This window comes from Oryza sativa, chromosome 2 (assembly GCF_034140825.1).
Source record: "Oryza sativa Japonica Group chromosome 2, ASM3414082v1".
Taxonomy (NCBI): domain Eukaryota; kingdom Viridiplantae; phylum Streptophyta; class Magnoliopsida; order Poales; family Poaceae; genus Oryza; species Oryza sativa.
The window spans coordinates 6,027,315-6,043,393 of NC_089036.1; the positions used below are offsets into that span (position 1 = coordinate 6,027,315).

The window sequence follows — 16,079 nt, forward strand, 5'->3', positions numbered from 1 at the left end:
CCATGGAGAAACAATAACAGAGCAATACCCAGTTGATAGATGGTGTAAGGAGTGTTAAAGAAGAGAGTATATGGAACACGACACACCGGCTACGTCCATTGTAAGATTTGTTTCGCTCCACTATCTCACAACAATTCTACCTTAATTTTAAAGTGCTAACCATACAAATCTTGTCTTTGTTTTAATTCATCTAAACCATTCAATTTATAGTACTCTGTAAGAATGAATGACATGAAATTATTCATCCGATTCTTCCGAGCTACCCACGTTTAATTTGTTAGGTGGTCATGCGTTCTTTCACATATGGACAGTCACCTAGCTAGTAGTTACCCTGGCAAGGGCCAATTCTATCACTTATTGGCTCTACTTGTCTTCATTCCACTGTTCTTCATGTGTTTGTTTCATCGAGGAAGCATACATGCATACATCACGTGTGAGTCGGATGAGTAACCCCTGACCAGCAATGATGATTGTGTGGCTCTAAGAGCAAGTTTAATAGTAATCATCTATAGTTAATTTAATAGCCAATTCATACAATAGTTACCTATAAAAATATACTACATAATTAATGTTTGGTCCCACATGTCATACACATGTGCATCTTAGAGTCCGTGCTACAACTGGCTATAAATATGTAGCCCGGTGCTCTTCTCTCTCGTCTTTTATCTCCTCGAAATATGTTTATAGCTGGCTTATAGTCTGCTATTGTATCTTCTCTAACGTGAGGCTCTCCAAGCAAGCCTCAGCCTGGCTCATAGCCAGGATTCACCAAACCGTTTTGGATGGGGTTACCATCACCCATGGTGAGACAATTATCACGATAACAACATGGTTACCGTGAAAACTGTGCGGTTACCACGAGGTTTACAGTGATTCAAAAACTAAAAAGATTACCGTATGTGATAACAGTGATAATCGCATGATTTTGTAAACCCTATTCATAGCCAGATTAGTTAAAAAGTACGATGCAAATATCCTCAAAGATATTTGAACAGACTGAATTTAATACTAAAATTTATTGTCTCTAAATTTTAAGGGCCCTGTATTGTCAGATACTCTCTACAGATGCTAATACACGGCCCTGGAAGGCCAAGCCAAGCCTGAGTTGCAGCCCATGCATAGTAAGCCATTTCTTTAATCTCTTGTCTTTTACTTCTATTTTACATAATTACAAATTCATTTTTCAATCTACTATCTTGTTCATATCTAATTTTAGATAAAAGGGTAAACTAGTTTTCATTTTGATGGATAGTTTTATTCAACTTTTGGATCCCACTAACAGTTCTTCACTTTAAGTTTAGTTCTGTATTTGCCACTGCTCACCGGCCCAGCCTCAGCCATTGTACTCGCCCCATTTAACATATCTATAGCATATCGTCCCGGCCGTACCGAAAACAATGTCATGGTTGTACTTAAAAGCCTGCCAAAATAGTGGTGTGATGAAAGGTTATTTTAGAAGTAACATTATTAATAGTCTATTGTTAGAATATTATTAAACATGTTTAGAAATATGTCTTTTTATTATTAAATGTACAAAAAATGATGGATATATAGATTTATGTACTTTTTTTAACCAAAGGTAGTGGGGGAGGCCCCCACGGTATATTAATTTTCCAGTAGTATGTACAAAGAAGGAAAAAGATAAACAATGAAGGAAAAAAAACATCTAAGTTACAGCTGATCTATCCATGATTGAACTAGGGGCCTGTAACATTCTTTGAGCCTAATTAAATGTAAGCTCAAATCTAACTTCAAGTTCATCAACCAGTTTTGCACTGAGGGCTGGATGCCTTAGAAGATAAGTCCATTTCTCTCCTTACAGATATTCCATGAGGCAATTAAGAATAGATCCATAAAGCAAGAATGCAAGACAGCCACTTTTTGAGCCTGGATCCTTTGATGAAAATCCAAGTTAGGGTTCCATGTCCATCCCAGACAATTCCAACAAGCCGCACTAAAAGGACAAAGGAAGAACAGGAGATCTCTAGTTTCTCTGGCATTAGCTGAGCAAGAGAGACAAAGGACTGAAGTATTGGGTGGCGCGCAGTGCTTTCTATCAAGGAGATCCCTTGTATTAACCCTGTCCATGAAGAAGAGCCATTCAAAGACCTTAATTTTCATATTGACTTTGGACTGTCATATCCATTTGATAGTAGGTGGGGGAGTGAGAGCCAGAAAACTGAGCTTGTAACAGAGTCGCGAAGTGAATTTCCCTGATCCCCAAACAAATGTCCATGAATCATCAACCTCCTGAAGGGTAAAGGATTGGAGATTTTCTTGCATGTCCTTATATTCATCAAACGCTTGCTGCGAAAGGGGAAGGAAAAATTGATCTTGGGGACCTCTAGCTAAGTGTTGTGCAATATAATCATTCCTATGCTTTGCGAAGGAGTATAAATGGGGATATTTGTTGATAGAATCATGTACTTTTTATTTTTAGTACCTCATCATAGCTGGACATATGTTGATAATTTTCCTACTTTTAGCATATAATAATAATAATAATAATAATAATAATAATAATAATAATAATAATAATAATAATAATAATAATAATAATAATAATAATAATAATAATAATAATAATAATAATAATAATAATAATAATAATAATATAAGAGTAGAGCTTTTTTTTTTTGATAATGAGAGAAGATTAGAGAGATACGGTAATACATAGATAAGATAGATGATGCAATAGTGTCACCAAAGCTTCTAGAGAGAAACAAAAGACATCAGCGGACCACCTCGATGGCTAAAAACCTTTCTTCATCCAATTAATCTGCTCGGGCTACTATAGCTCGTGTTCATGTTTGGCAGTGTTCGTTGCCACGTTTCGATGTAGCGATCATGTGTGGAAAATATCATGCCACGCCATAAATAGTGATGTGGTTGTACTCAAACGTACATCAAAATTGTGGTGCAACCGAAGGTTATTTCGATAAATAACTTAACTAAGCGTCAATTGTTAGAATGTTACTAAATATGCTGATGAAAATAGAAAAATAATGTTGGTTAATTGTATAGCTTTTACTTATAACACAGCAACCCAAAACCAAAAGGATGTACATAGCCAAACAGTAGCTAGACAAAGGCAGGTATGTTTTTCGTAGTTAGCAATAATAATACTCCAAGATTAGAAGAGATATCGAGATAGTTATAATCACAAAAGCTTCTAGAATGGCGCAAAAAAGAAAAAAAGAGCTGGACCGCTTTGATGGCTATAAATCACTCTCTATGCTGTATCCAATCTCCCACATCACCCACACTATCAAAGCTTTTTGGCTGCCACTCGCACCGCTCTCGTGCCCACCATGGCGCCCACGCCGGACTCCGTTTCTGCTACGTCACCGCCGCCGCCGCTGCCACCGCCGCATTTTGTCATCGTCCCCTTTCCGGCGCAAGGCCACACAATCCCCATGGTCGACCTCGCGCGCCTCCTCGCGGAGCGCGGCGCCCGCGCCAGCCTCGTCGTCACGCCCGTGAACGCCGCGCACCTACGCGGCGTCGCCGACCACGCCGCGCGCGCCAAGCTGCCGCTCGAGATAGTGGAGGTGTCGTTCTCGCCGTCGGCCGCCGACGCCGGCCTGCCGCCGGGCGTCGAGAACGTCGACCAGATCACCGACTACGCCCACTTCCGCCCGTTCTTCGACGTCATGCGCCACCTCGCCGCGCCGCTCGAGGCGTACCTGCGCGCGCTGCCGGTGCCGCCGAGCTGCGTCATCTCCGACTGGTCCAACCCGTGGACGGCCGGCGTGGCGAGCCGCGTCGGCGTCCCGCGGCTGTTCTTCCATGGCCCGTCGTGCTTCTACTCCCTCTGCGACCTCAACGCCGCCGCTCACGGGCTGCAGCAGCAGGGCGACGACGACAGGTACGTCGTGCCGGGCATGCCGGTGCGCGTGGAGGTCACCAAGGACACGCAGCCAGGATTCTTCAACTCGCCAGGATTCTTCAACTCACCATGGAAGCCATGCGCACGGCCGACGGCGCGGTGGTGAACACGTTCAAGGACCTCGAGGACGAGTTCATCGCGTGCTACGAGGCCGCGCTCGGCAAGCCGGTGTGGACGCTCGGGCCGTTCTGCCTCTACAATCGGGACGCCGACGCCATGGCGTCGCGCGGGAACACGCTCGACGTCGCCCAGAGCGCGATCACCACGTGGCTCGACGGCATGGACACCGACTCCGTCACCTACGTCAACTTTGGCAGCCTCGCTTGCAAGGTCCCCAAGTACTTGTTCGAGGTCGGCCATGGCCTGGAGGACTCCGGCAAGCCGTTCATCTGTGTGGTGAAGGAGTCGGAGGTGGCCACGCCGGAGGTGCAAGAATGGCTGTCCGCGCTGGAGGCGCGAGTGGCGGGGCGCGGCGTCGTGGTCCGCGGGTGGGCGCCGCAGCTCGCCATCCTGTCGCACCGCGCCGTCGGTGGCTTCGTCACCCACTGCAGCTGGAACTCGATTTTGGAGTCCATCGCCCATGGAACATCTGGATCCTCCATACCGCCGACGGCCGTTCTGCCTCTTGCTCGGCCGCGCCTCCACTCTCCCCTCCTCCGTCGTCTGCATGGTCCTCTTCTCCTTCTGCGCCCAGGCAGCCTGCGGCACCATCTTCGGCGTCATCCCCTTCGTCTCCCGCCGCTCGCTCGGCATCATCTCCGGCATGACCGGCGCCGGCGTCAACTTCGGTGCCGGGCTCACGCAGCTATAGTTCTTCACGTCGTCGAGGTACTCCACGGGCACGGGGCAGGAGTACATGGGCATCATGATCATGGCGTGCACGCTGCCGTGTCCGTGAAGCTCCACGTCATCGAGGTACTCCACGGGCACGGCGCTACCAGTACCAGCTCGTTGGCGCCGGCGAGCGCCGCCGACAGCCCACGCCCACCGCCCGTCCTCGCCGTGCGCACTGCGCGAGAGAGAGAAGACAGAGAAGGAAGAGCGGAAGAAGAGCATGACAGGTGGGTCCCACCCTTTTTTATTAAATAAAATGCTGACTAGATTGCCACGCGTGTGCCACGTTGGATAAAACCGCTCTGGATTAGGTCGAGGTGGGTAATTTGTCCGGTATTGAAAGTTCAAGGTGGACGATGACAGGTTTTCGGGTTTATGGGGTAATTTGGAGGACCGCGATAGTTCGAGGGGGTAATTCGCACTTTTTCCTTACATAAAAATAAAATAGAAGTAAAGGACAAGATATTAAAGAAATGGCTTACCATACATGGGCTGCAACTCAGGCTTGGCTTGGTGCCCTGGCCTTCCAGCGCCGTGTATTAACATCAGTAGAGAGTATCTGACCATACAGGGCCTTTAAAATTTAGAGACAATAAATTTTAGTTTTAAATTCAGTCTGTTCTAATATCTTTGAGGATAATTGCGTTCTACTACCTCCGTCCTAAAATATAACAACTTTTGGCTATAAATTTAGACATACAGTTGTCCAGATTCATAGCCAAAATGCTTATATTTTGGGATGGAGGGAGTACTTTTTAACTGATCTTGCTATGAATAGGGTTTACAAAATCGTGTGATTATCACTATTATCACGTCCAGCAATTTTCTTAGTTTTTAATCACTATAAACCTTGTGGTAACCGCACGGTTTTCATAGTAACCACGCTGTTATCGTGATAACCGTCTCACTGTGAGGTGATGGTAACCACATCCAAAACGATTTAGGGCTTGTTTAGTTGGCAAAAAATTGTGCCCCTGCATATCACATCGGATATACGGACACATATTTGAAGTATTAAATATATTCAAATAACAAAACAAATTACAGATTCTGCCAAGAAACTACGAGATGAATTTATTAAGCCTAATTAATCCATCATTAGCAAATGTTTACTGTAGCACCACATTGTCAAATCATAGCGCAATTAGGGTTAAAAGAATTGTCTCGCAATTTCCTGGCTAACTGTGTAATTGGTTTTTTTTCTACATTTAATACTGCATGCATGTGTCCAAACATTTAATGTGATGGCATGAAAAATTTTATTTGGAAACTAAACAGGCCCTTGGTGAACCCTGGCTATGAGTCGGGCTAAGGCTAGCTAGGAGAGCCTCTCACGTTAGAGCCACACAATCATCATTGTAGGTCAGGGGTTCCTCATCCAACTCACACGTGATGTATGCATGTATGCTTCCTCGATGAAACAAACACATGAAGAACAGCGGAATAAAGACAAAGTAGGAACTAATAAGTGATAGCCTTGGCCCTTGACCGGGTAACTACTTGCTAGGTGACTCCATGTATGCAAGAATGCATGACCACCTACCAAATTAAACGCGGGTGGCTCGGAAGAATTGGATGAAGAATTTCATGTCATTCATTGCGGAGTACTATATAAATTGAAGGGTATAGATGGATGAAAAAAAACAGGATTTGTATGGTTAATTAGCACTTTGAAATTAAGGTAGGACTGTTGTGAGATAGTGGAGATAGAACTGTTGTGAGATAGTGGAGCGAAACAAATCTTACGCTAGATGTAGACATGTGTGTTGTGCTCCATATGCTCTCTTCTTTAATACTCCTTACACCATCTAGCAGCTGGGTTCTGCTTTGTTATTTAATAGGAGAATACTATCACACCGAAAACTATATAATCGATAGTAACTGGCTTGGCCTGTTGATTCTTCATGTGATCGGGATCTTTTCTCTTGGAGAAAATGGCATATCTATTCCTTGCTTCTTGATAGTTTAGTTTCTCTTTAAGATTGTCGCGTCTTAGTTTTATTGGTCCCGAATTTTGGAGGTTTTGATCTGGAAGGACTGTTTTGATTTGTTCCCCAATGGATGCTAATTGTTGTTGTGTTCATGGCAATGGCGTTGTTCAGTTGGCTGTAGCATTGGCGTTGCTGACCGTTGTTGAGTTGGTCCATGGCGGCAGCGATGGGTGGCGATGGGCACCGGGTTGCGCCCGTCACCAAGTTCGGCGATGGCAACACGCTCAACACCCTGCCATTTCAGAACGCCGTCTTCTACGTCCGGTAGTTCACCAACAAGGGCGGCGCGCAGCTCTACGTGCCCAAGGGACGGAGGGTTTACTCTATATGCTCTCTTCTTAAATACTCCTTACCCCATCTAGCTCAGCTGGGTCTTCTACGTCCGGTAGTTCGCCAACAAGGGCGGCGCGCAGCTCTATGTGCCCAAGGGACGGCGGGGTTGCTCCATATGCTCTCTTCTTAAATACTCCTTACACCATCTAGCTCAGCTGGGTTTTGGTTTATTTCTCTATGGTTGGATGCCCATGCACTTCACTTTAGTTGTGCATAGTTGTTACCATTACTTCCGTCCTCGTTACTTTATTTCTCATAGTATTTGTTGATCTTCCATATTTAATAGGAGAACACTATCACAACCAAAACTATATAATCGATAGCGGTTGTCGCATAAGACCGACGGTAATCTCCGAGTTGTATTATGATTTATGAAATTGAGGCTTTTATTTTACTAATATTTTTAATTATGATTTTATTTTATTTGTTCTCCGCATCTTAAATCTTTTTCTTTTTGTTAAAATCTATGCTACGAGGGTTAATTTGTTGGGTTTTCCTAATCTATAGGCTCTCGCTTCAATGGAACAAATGCAACTGAAGTTAACATGAATTCCACTTATACATATAACCTTTCCCTTTTTCCTAAAAATGTGGTTACATGCATATTAACATGGTAATTTTCATGATGGTCTATAGAGGTAGCACAATTTATGTAAGCATTTGTCTTATTTTATCTAATGAATAATTTCTATTTATACTATAGCTTCAATTAGTTGTGGTAGATTTTTTTTACTTGTAGTATAAATCGATGATTTAGATTGTTCTACTAATAATAAGACTAGTACTATAATACTAGTACTGGTAGAGATCAGGGTTTATCTTAATGGTGGATACCGGAGCAGCCGTGCTTCCCATAGCGGTTCGGTAGCAAAATCAACTGGTAAGTTTCATATGATGTAAAGTTTGTTGTTGTGGATAATAATTTATAAAAGAAATAAATGGTTAAATTACGATATTCAAGATCGATTTTACGTCTTATTCTATATCCGTCCTAAAAAGTGCAATTCTCGATTTTAATTTTGTCCCAAAATAAGTAAAACTTATAGTGCTACTTGTTACTTGTCCCATTAATAACAACTAATTTAAATGTTCTCTAATTTACACCCAACTATCTTCACACTTTCAACCACCCCCCAATTGATAGGGAACAGCTAGATGATTTTCCCTCGTTGTTAATTTATCCTTCTACTCATAAAACTGTATTTATTCTAGGACTGAGGTAATTTTTTAGCATGGAGTAAAGTGTTACGTTCTTTTGTCCGTCATCGTCAATCTCCTCTATTTTTTTCCTTCTCTGAAGATCGCGTATATGTTGCCAGAGATGGTGTCAGTCCCGGTCCTCCATTCGTTGTTTCCCACACGCATGATCACGTAGCACCGGTACGACGCGAAATATAAATATATGTATTTTCTGTAATTCTATGTAAGTGATGTATCACATAGAAATGTTGATCGACTATTTGCATTGGAGAAGTGTATAGGCTGGATAAAAGAATATACAAAGAACGCCAGGAAACAAAATTACGACATCTGAAACAAACTGTGTTCTAGGTTTCAACCACACGGTTGGATCTTCAGATTTGACTACGCGACCTCTGTAACTCATCCAGACACTGCATTAGGAAGGCAAGATGAAAACGAATAGTGCAAAAATCAACCTGTCGTAGTCCACAATTATGCCAATCAACATCTGGTCTCAAGACGTTCAGATGTGGCTAGCTGCAGCTGAACTGCTCGATTAATTGGTACTGATACTGTCCGCTCCATGAGGAAGAAAGCACAAGCCAAGAAACACACCCAAGCAAGCAGGCATGCACCGTCAATCAATTTTCACTTTTTGATTCTGCTCCAATGAAAAATACAGTCTGAAGATTGAAGGAGGGAATGGCCTCTGCAGCCATCACAAGCTGCGTTTTTCTCTTTTCAGTAATGGAGCTACAGTCTCATGAATCCTGACCTCTCTAACCATCACAAGATAATGATTGGTGATAAACTCTTGTGCATCCAAAATATCTCATACTACTAAATTACATTTTGGGACAAATATTTGCAACTATGAAATTAGTATACTTGCATACTGCAATTCATAACGTATGGTACAAATTTTGCAAGAGAATCAAATGTTTCATTTAATCAAATGGCACTCCTACCTTCTCATTATAAAAAACTGAGTATTTTTTTATTAATGGAAATTTTTAAAATCTACATGTGCGAATTAGACCCTTTTTCTGATCGAAAATGTGGAGAGCGAGAAAAGGGCTTCAGAGATCTAATTGTACCGACTTAGCATCTAGCCTGCAACACAATAATCAATCTAGTTTTTCATTATTATTTTTTTTGAGAAACGGTAATCAATCTAGTTTTAATCCTAGAGTATCTAAAGTAGTGAAAAAAGTAAAGTTTTTCACCACCAGAATGTGCCACGTCATCGGATTAAAAATGACCGTCGGATGCAACCATGTGATCAACACGGACCATTGGATTTCGAAGTAACATGAGTAGTCTTCCTGAGTCTTGGACTGAAAAGGCTGGAAGCCTCGTGAATATATAAAGCCCACGTGTCCACGGCCCACCGCACTACTCCCGATCGGTCTCACGGATTTACCCGGCAAAAAAAAAAAAAAAACACAGCCCACACTCCCAATCGCGTGTGCACCACTGCCTCTCTCGTCTTCGCGCTCCGCCCGTATTGCCGTCGCCTCCACTGGCCACCGCCGCCTCCTCGTTTGCACTGCCACCCTCCCACCGCACCTCCCCATCCGCACCACTGCTTCAAATCGTTTCCACCGCAGCGTTTTCCGCCGCCGCCGCTGCCGTGTTTCCCCATTGATCCGAATCACAGCTGCAAAGAACAGAACAAGATCGAGATCGACGATGGTGGATCGAGGTCAAAAATCAGATCGCAAATTCAAGCAGAAGTACTGCAACAAGACTGTCGCCATCTCTTCCTCCCTTGCCCACTGAATCCCATGATCCCATCCCAGGTATCTGGTAATAAGTTACATAATCAATATATCCCATCCCCTCCTATCTGTCTTCCCACGCTGTGGCCTACCACTGCAGATCGGCTCAAATAAAAGAGACGATGCCAAAGATGGAGTGATGAAGAGCGAGGCACAAATTTCTGTATGGCTACAATCATGGTAAATATTACTTCTTCCGTTTCGTATTATAAGACTTTATAGCATTGCCCACATTCATATAGATGTGCTAGAAATGTATAGATTCATTAACATCTATATATAAATGTGGGTAATGGTCTTATAATACAGAACGGAGGAAGTACATTGATTTTCACACTGATAGATGTGTCAGCACACTATAATGAACTGGTGTAGGATCACCATAAATCGTGAGTAATGGTGTGGAGGAAGCAAAGGTCAATAGAATGCATTCGTTCTACTATTTATGCAAAACACTACATCTCATTCTTTCATATATAGGATTTTGAGGCTTTGTGAGTCATATCAAGGATTTGTGGGATTTAAAGATGGGCCTAATTCTTCATTGTTTTTTATTTTCTAGAATAGGCATCGCATCTAGGTAATTATTTGTTGTGCAATGGTCAAGGCAGAATGCAAATGTTGTTATATCTAAAATCACTTCTTTAAGTTAATTAGTAATGCATAACTACATAATCATATGCTTTAAGTAGTGATTCCATCTTCAAGGCCATCCAACAGTAAAATTCAATTATATACTTTCAGGTGCTATTACACAGAAGCAAGACTACTAAATTGCAAGTGGCATGCTATTATACAGTCTCCTTTAACCAAGTTATATAGCAAAACTAACAAGACGTTAAACTTTCATTTAGAGATCGCCAAGGAATTATGTTTGCTCCTTGATATAAAATAATAGGTATTAAAAAAATGAGAGAATAAAAATTGAAAGGGGACCTGAGGTACTACACTTAACGAGACAATTTTGCTCTGAAGCATTTTCAGTTGCGTTGAATTAGAAAAATTATTAGTTGACAACATTAGATGGAATCTAAAGAAGATATTTTCTTACTGAGTTTACCCTTAAAATATTTTTTTCTTCTATGTTGTAACTCTTTTGTATAATCTACTTATGACGTCTCCACCTTAACATCTCATAAGAGAATCAGTCTATTCATATCTTAGTTTTGTTTTTGTTCCAAAACTAAAACTTCAACTACACCTAAATATTCTTTCATTTCAGGGGGAAGAATCATGTTCTTTGAATTGCATCTGCTATCAATCAACAAGCTAGGGAGCTCATAATGTTCTGATGAAGTTACTCGCAGAGGTGGAGCTTACCAACTTCAAAGAAAAGAAACATGAACTAGATTTTCTGAAACTATTATTCAGGGCAGAACCATCACTTACAAGGATGAGAATAACCTGTCATCATTCGTTTGCTGTCTAGGAGAAACTACCTGAAGATTTACAAAGTTTTGCTTTGCTTTTGCAAGCCAAGAATATTTTTGTTGATGCGAATTTCCTGAAATGAATGAGTTGTGGTTGATGGCAGGCCTACAGAGAAGAGAAAACCTCCTTGGCTTGGGCTGAAGGATTTTTGGTTGGCAATAATGCATAAATAGACAAACTACTGTAATTGTGATCACTCTAGATTTTTTACTATACTTCATAACCAAATTGTACATTTTCATTTTGGAATGTTTATTATGTTATCTTCTTGAGATACTCGGAGGCCAAATGATCTTTGAGCAATTTGTGTTGGTTTCAAATCATGGACTTGATTGCCGTTTACTTTGCTACTGTGTATTGCGTTAGGTTTGATAACTGTGAACCTTATGCATCGTATTGCTGAGTAAACATTCTCACCTCTTCACCGTATACGGTAAGAGGTTGATCCTGGACATAATATTTGAACCTTCAGTTGAAATATAGTTTGAGCTGAATCTATAGTTTTAAAATCAAGTTGTATGATTTTGTAAGAAAAAAAATCAAAATTAAGTATGATTGTACATTACAGGCACCCAAAGTTGTGCAACGCACGACTAATTGGCTAGTGTCTCATGAAAATGACAGGCAAACCTAAAGCAGAGTCATACACACAGAGAGAAAACAAGCAAATGGTCATCGTTGGTTTATCAGATCGATCGAGATCCAATACATCACCAAGTGTATTTTCTTGATGAATTTAAACACTGAACTCACTTGTTTGTGGCAGACTTGTTACACCATACAGATCATCTGAATGTGGATGGCATTGCAAGATGATCATAAGTGGCGAAAGGTGAAATATGAAAGGCCACAAAGGTGGCAACTGACAACCTGATAGAGCTAGCCTGATATCAACAAGGGTTCCTGAAAAAAGTTAAAAGTTTGGGGAAAGTTAGAAGTTTGGAAAAAAAATTAGGAGTTTATGTGTGTAGGAAAGTTTTGGATGTGATGTGATGTGATAGAAAGTTGGAAGTTGGGGGTGAACTAAACACGGCCAAGATAAAATGTTCAGACGAAGCAACGTTGAACTATAGGGTAGATTGGGATCCTGACAAAAGCCAACAATTCCAAGTCAACTAGGGGTGTGTTTAGTTCACGCCAAAATTAGAAGTTTGGTTGAAATTGGAACGATGTGACAAAAAAGTTGGAAGTTTGTGTGTGTAGGAAAGTTTTGATGTGATGAAAAAGTTAGAAGTTTGATGAAATAATTTGGAACTAAACACGGCCTAGGAATATTCTGATTTCTGGAGGCATGCATCTTCTTGGATTCTCATTGGAATATTCCAACTTCCAAGTCCACATTGTGAAGAAAGTTGTCCGCAAATAGAATTACATCATCCATTAACTTCTTCAGAATAAGAAAAGACAGGTGACTTATGTGCATGGATGTCCATGCATGGAGAAATAAATCATTGCAATCAAACCTAATGCCAACAAAATGGAAAAAAAATATTCAGGAAAACACTGCAATCTGTGGATTCAAATGTGCCTATTTGCACTGCACTCTACTGTTATAGAACTTGAGTTTTTTGGTTCCTGCAGGGTGAAGCGGCGTATCAGCTGCGTCAGGCTTTCATACGAGGAGCCCCCTTTCTCCATGGCTCTGTGAGCTTTCTCCCCGTACTCCTTTGCCTTCCTCCTCCTCTCGCCGGCCTCCTCGCCGCCGTCCATGAGCTTTGACACCGCCCGCGCGACGTCTGCTCGCCCCACCTGCATGGCGGCCTCGTCGCCGAACAGCAACACGGACGCCGTTGCGCCGACCGGCACGCCGACGCCGAGCACGTTGACGGCGAGCCGCTCGTTAAGGAACTGATCGGTGAAGTGCGGCCACGTCAAGACCGGCACGCCATGGGCGATGGACTCCAGAATCGAGTTCCAGCCGCAGTGGGTGACAAAGCCACCGACGGCGCGGTGCGACAGGATGGCGAGCTGCGGCGCCCACCCGCGGACCACGACGCCGCGCCCCGCCACGCGCGCCTCCAGCGCGGACAGCCATTCTTGCACCTCCGGCATGGCCACCTCCGACTCCTTCACCACCCAGATGAACGGCTTGCCGGAGTCCTCGAGGCCATGGCCGACCTCGAACAAGTACTTGGGGACCTTGCGAGCGAGGCTGCCAAAGTTGACGTAGATGACGGAGTCGGTGTCCATGGCGTCGAGCCACGTGGTGACCACGCTCTGGGCGACGTCGGGCGTGTTTCCGCGCGACGCCATGGCGTCGGCGTCCCGGTTGTAGAGGCAGAACGGCCCCAGCGTCCACACCGGCTTGGCGAGCGCCGCCTCGAAGCACGCGATGAACTCGTCCTCGAGGTCCAGGAACGTGTTCACCACCCCGCCGTCGGCCGTGCGCATGGCCTCCATGGCCGCGTCCCGTAGGTCCTCCCACCCTGGTGTGTTGAAGAACCCTGGCTGCGTGTCCTTGGTCACCTCCACGCGCACCGGCATGCCCGGCACGACGTACCTGTCGTCGTCGCCCTGCTGCTGCAGCCCGTGCGCGGCGGCGTTGAGGTCGCAGAGGGAGTAGAAGCACGACGGGCCATGGAAGAACAGCCGCGGCACGCCGGCGCGGCGCGCCACGCCGGCCGTCCACGAGTTGGACCAGTCAGAGATGATGCAGCTGGGCGGCGCCGGCAGCGCGCGCAGGTACGCCTCGAGCGGCGCGGCGAGCTCGCGCATGACGTCGAAGAACGGACGGAAGTGGGCGTAGTCAGTGATCTGGTCGACGTTCTCGACGCCCGGCGGCAGGCCGGCGTCGGCGGCCGACGGCGGGAACGGGACCTCCACTATCTCGAGCGGCAGCTCGGCGCGCGCGGCGTGGTCGGCGGCGCCGCGCAGGCGCGCGGCGTTCACGGGCGTGACGACGAGGCTGGCGCGGACGCCGCGCTCCGCGAGGAGGCGCGCGAGGTCGACCATGGGGATGGTGTGGCCCTGCGCCGGAAAGGGGACGATGACGAAGTGCGGCGGCGGCGGTGACGTAGCAGTATCGAGCTCAGCCGTGGGCGCCATGGACAAGGTGAGCACGAGCGTTTGCAGCCGGTGCGAGCGGCAGCCACCAGCCAAAAGCTTTGATGGCGTGGCTAACATGGGACGTTGGATATATGGAGTGATTACGCCTAGGGGTGGGAAAAAAAAGGACCGAACCGAAAGAGCGAACCGGAAAGACCGAGACCGAGACCAAAAAGACCGAGACCGAGAAATCTGGTCATCAATTCGGTCCTAGATAGTGAAAGACCGAATTTTGTTCGGTCAATTCGGTTAGTCTCCTCGGATAACCGAATAGACCGAAAAGACCGAATTATCAAAAAATGTCTAAATACAATCTACAATCCACTATGTTTAATAGGATTAAACTCTAATTTTCACATCCCTACTTCTTCTAGGCATGCAACCTAATAAGAGTCTTTACTCATAAATGCTTACGAATTTTTATTGTGATTTTTGTGTTGAAAATTTCCATTATTTCTTTGCATATATGAAAATATTGTTGAATTTCAGTCAGGACCGAGACCGAGACCGAATTTGTCGGTTCTGATAGTTTTTCACATAAATTTGGTCTTCACTTTTCAAAGACCGAAATGACCGAAAGACCGAAGACCGAGACCGAAATTTTCGGTTAGACCGAATGCCCACCCCTAATTACGCTCATAGGTTTTCTAGCTAGCTCCACAAGGTGGTGGGCTAGACAATTTAGACTCGAAGCCTTACCACTTTTAATTATTTGATATTAGGTCATTCGCGTCTTTTTTAAACCATCTAGAGGTCTTTCTGCTACAAAATATATATACTAAGTTCTCACGTGAATGTATATTAATTACCTACTAGCTTATTATATAAAAGATAAAAATTAAATGTGCACCTATGCTGGTGAGAAGATCGAGCTAAGCCCGACAAAGCTCATGAGCTTAGGCCTCGGCTCGTTAAGAGCTCGAGCGGTTCGCGAGTCTCGAGCTTTTTTATTATCCTACTGACAAGTGCACCCAGAAATGTGAAATAGTAATAACCATGGGCCGAGGCTGGGCCAGTGAGAATGTGAGACCCACCAAGGCATCGACCGCACGGTCCGCACCATTGAAACGGGCCACTGCTTGTTTCTTTTCAGAAATTCTTTCATGTTCTTATTTTTGCAGAAAAAAAAAATCATGGCATTCCCTCGTTATGAGTTCATCACTAGATTACACAATACCTCCTTGGAATAAATTACAAATTCTCACGGTCTAAACCACCCCTCCATTTGTCTACTCGCCAACTCACTTCGTACGCATAGATTCCCCACGTTCTTTTATGGGTTTTGCATTGATTATTTTTCTCGGTCCAATCTATATTAGCATCAAACATGAGCAGTGCACTGAACACCCGAGCAATCTTGATTTTAAAGTGATTGCGAAATTAATGGTACCAATGAAAATCTATGGATAACAAATGTAAGTTTGTTTTCAACTTAGTAATTTGACTTTGTTTAATTTTCTGTTCGCTTGGAATACATCCCCTTGTTTATGGTAGTGAGAATGGACGTGTACACCTGCAACCTGCTTTTTGATGATTAAGATTTTCTTTTCTAGCCATTTTTAACCATATCGCTCAACTCTTCCTGCTTTGAGA

The 16,079-nt window shown here is 44.1% G+C and overlaps 1 protein-coding gene, 1 long non-coding RNA gene and 1 pseudogene across 2 annotated transcripts; 2 read left to right on the top strand and 1 right to left on the bottom strand.

Moving 5' to 3' along the window:
* The first annotated feature begins 3,255 nt into the window (after positions 1-3,255).
* Positions 3,256-6,812, top strand: LOC4328680 (UDP-glycosyltransferase 73E1-like; annotated as a pseudogene).
* Positions 6,813-9,676: 2,864 nt separating this feature from the next.
* LOC9267356 (uncharacterized) lies at positions 9,677-11,761 on the top strand. The gene is made up of 3 exons (XR_001543159.3): positions 9,677-10,031; positions 10,111-10,190; positions 11,233-11,761. It is a non-coding gene; the product is annotated as an uncharacterized lncRNA (long non-coding RNA).
* A 1,056-nt stretch (positions 11,762-12,817) lies between these two features.
* On the bottom strand, positions 12,818-14,557 carry LOC107275654 (UDP-glycosyltransferase 73C6). The gene has a single exon (XM_015768866.3). The coding sequence runs from the start codon at positions 14,484-14,486 to the stop codon at positions 12,960-12,962; it is 1,527 nt and encodes a 508-aa protein (XP_015624352.1). The 5' UTR covers positions 14,487-14,557; the 3' UTR covers positions 12,818-12,959.
* Positions 14,558-16,079: the final 1,522 nt, after the last annotated feature.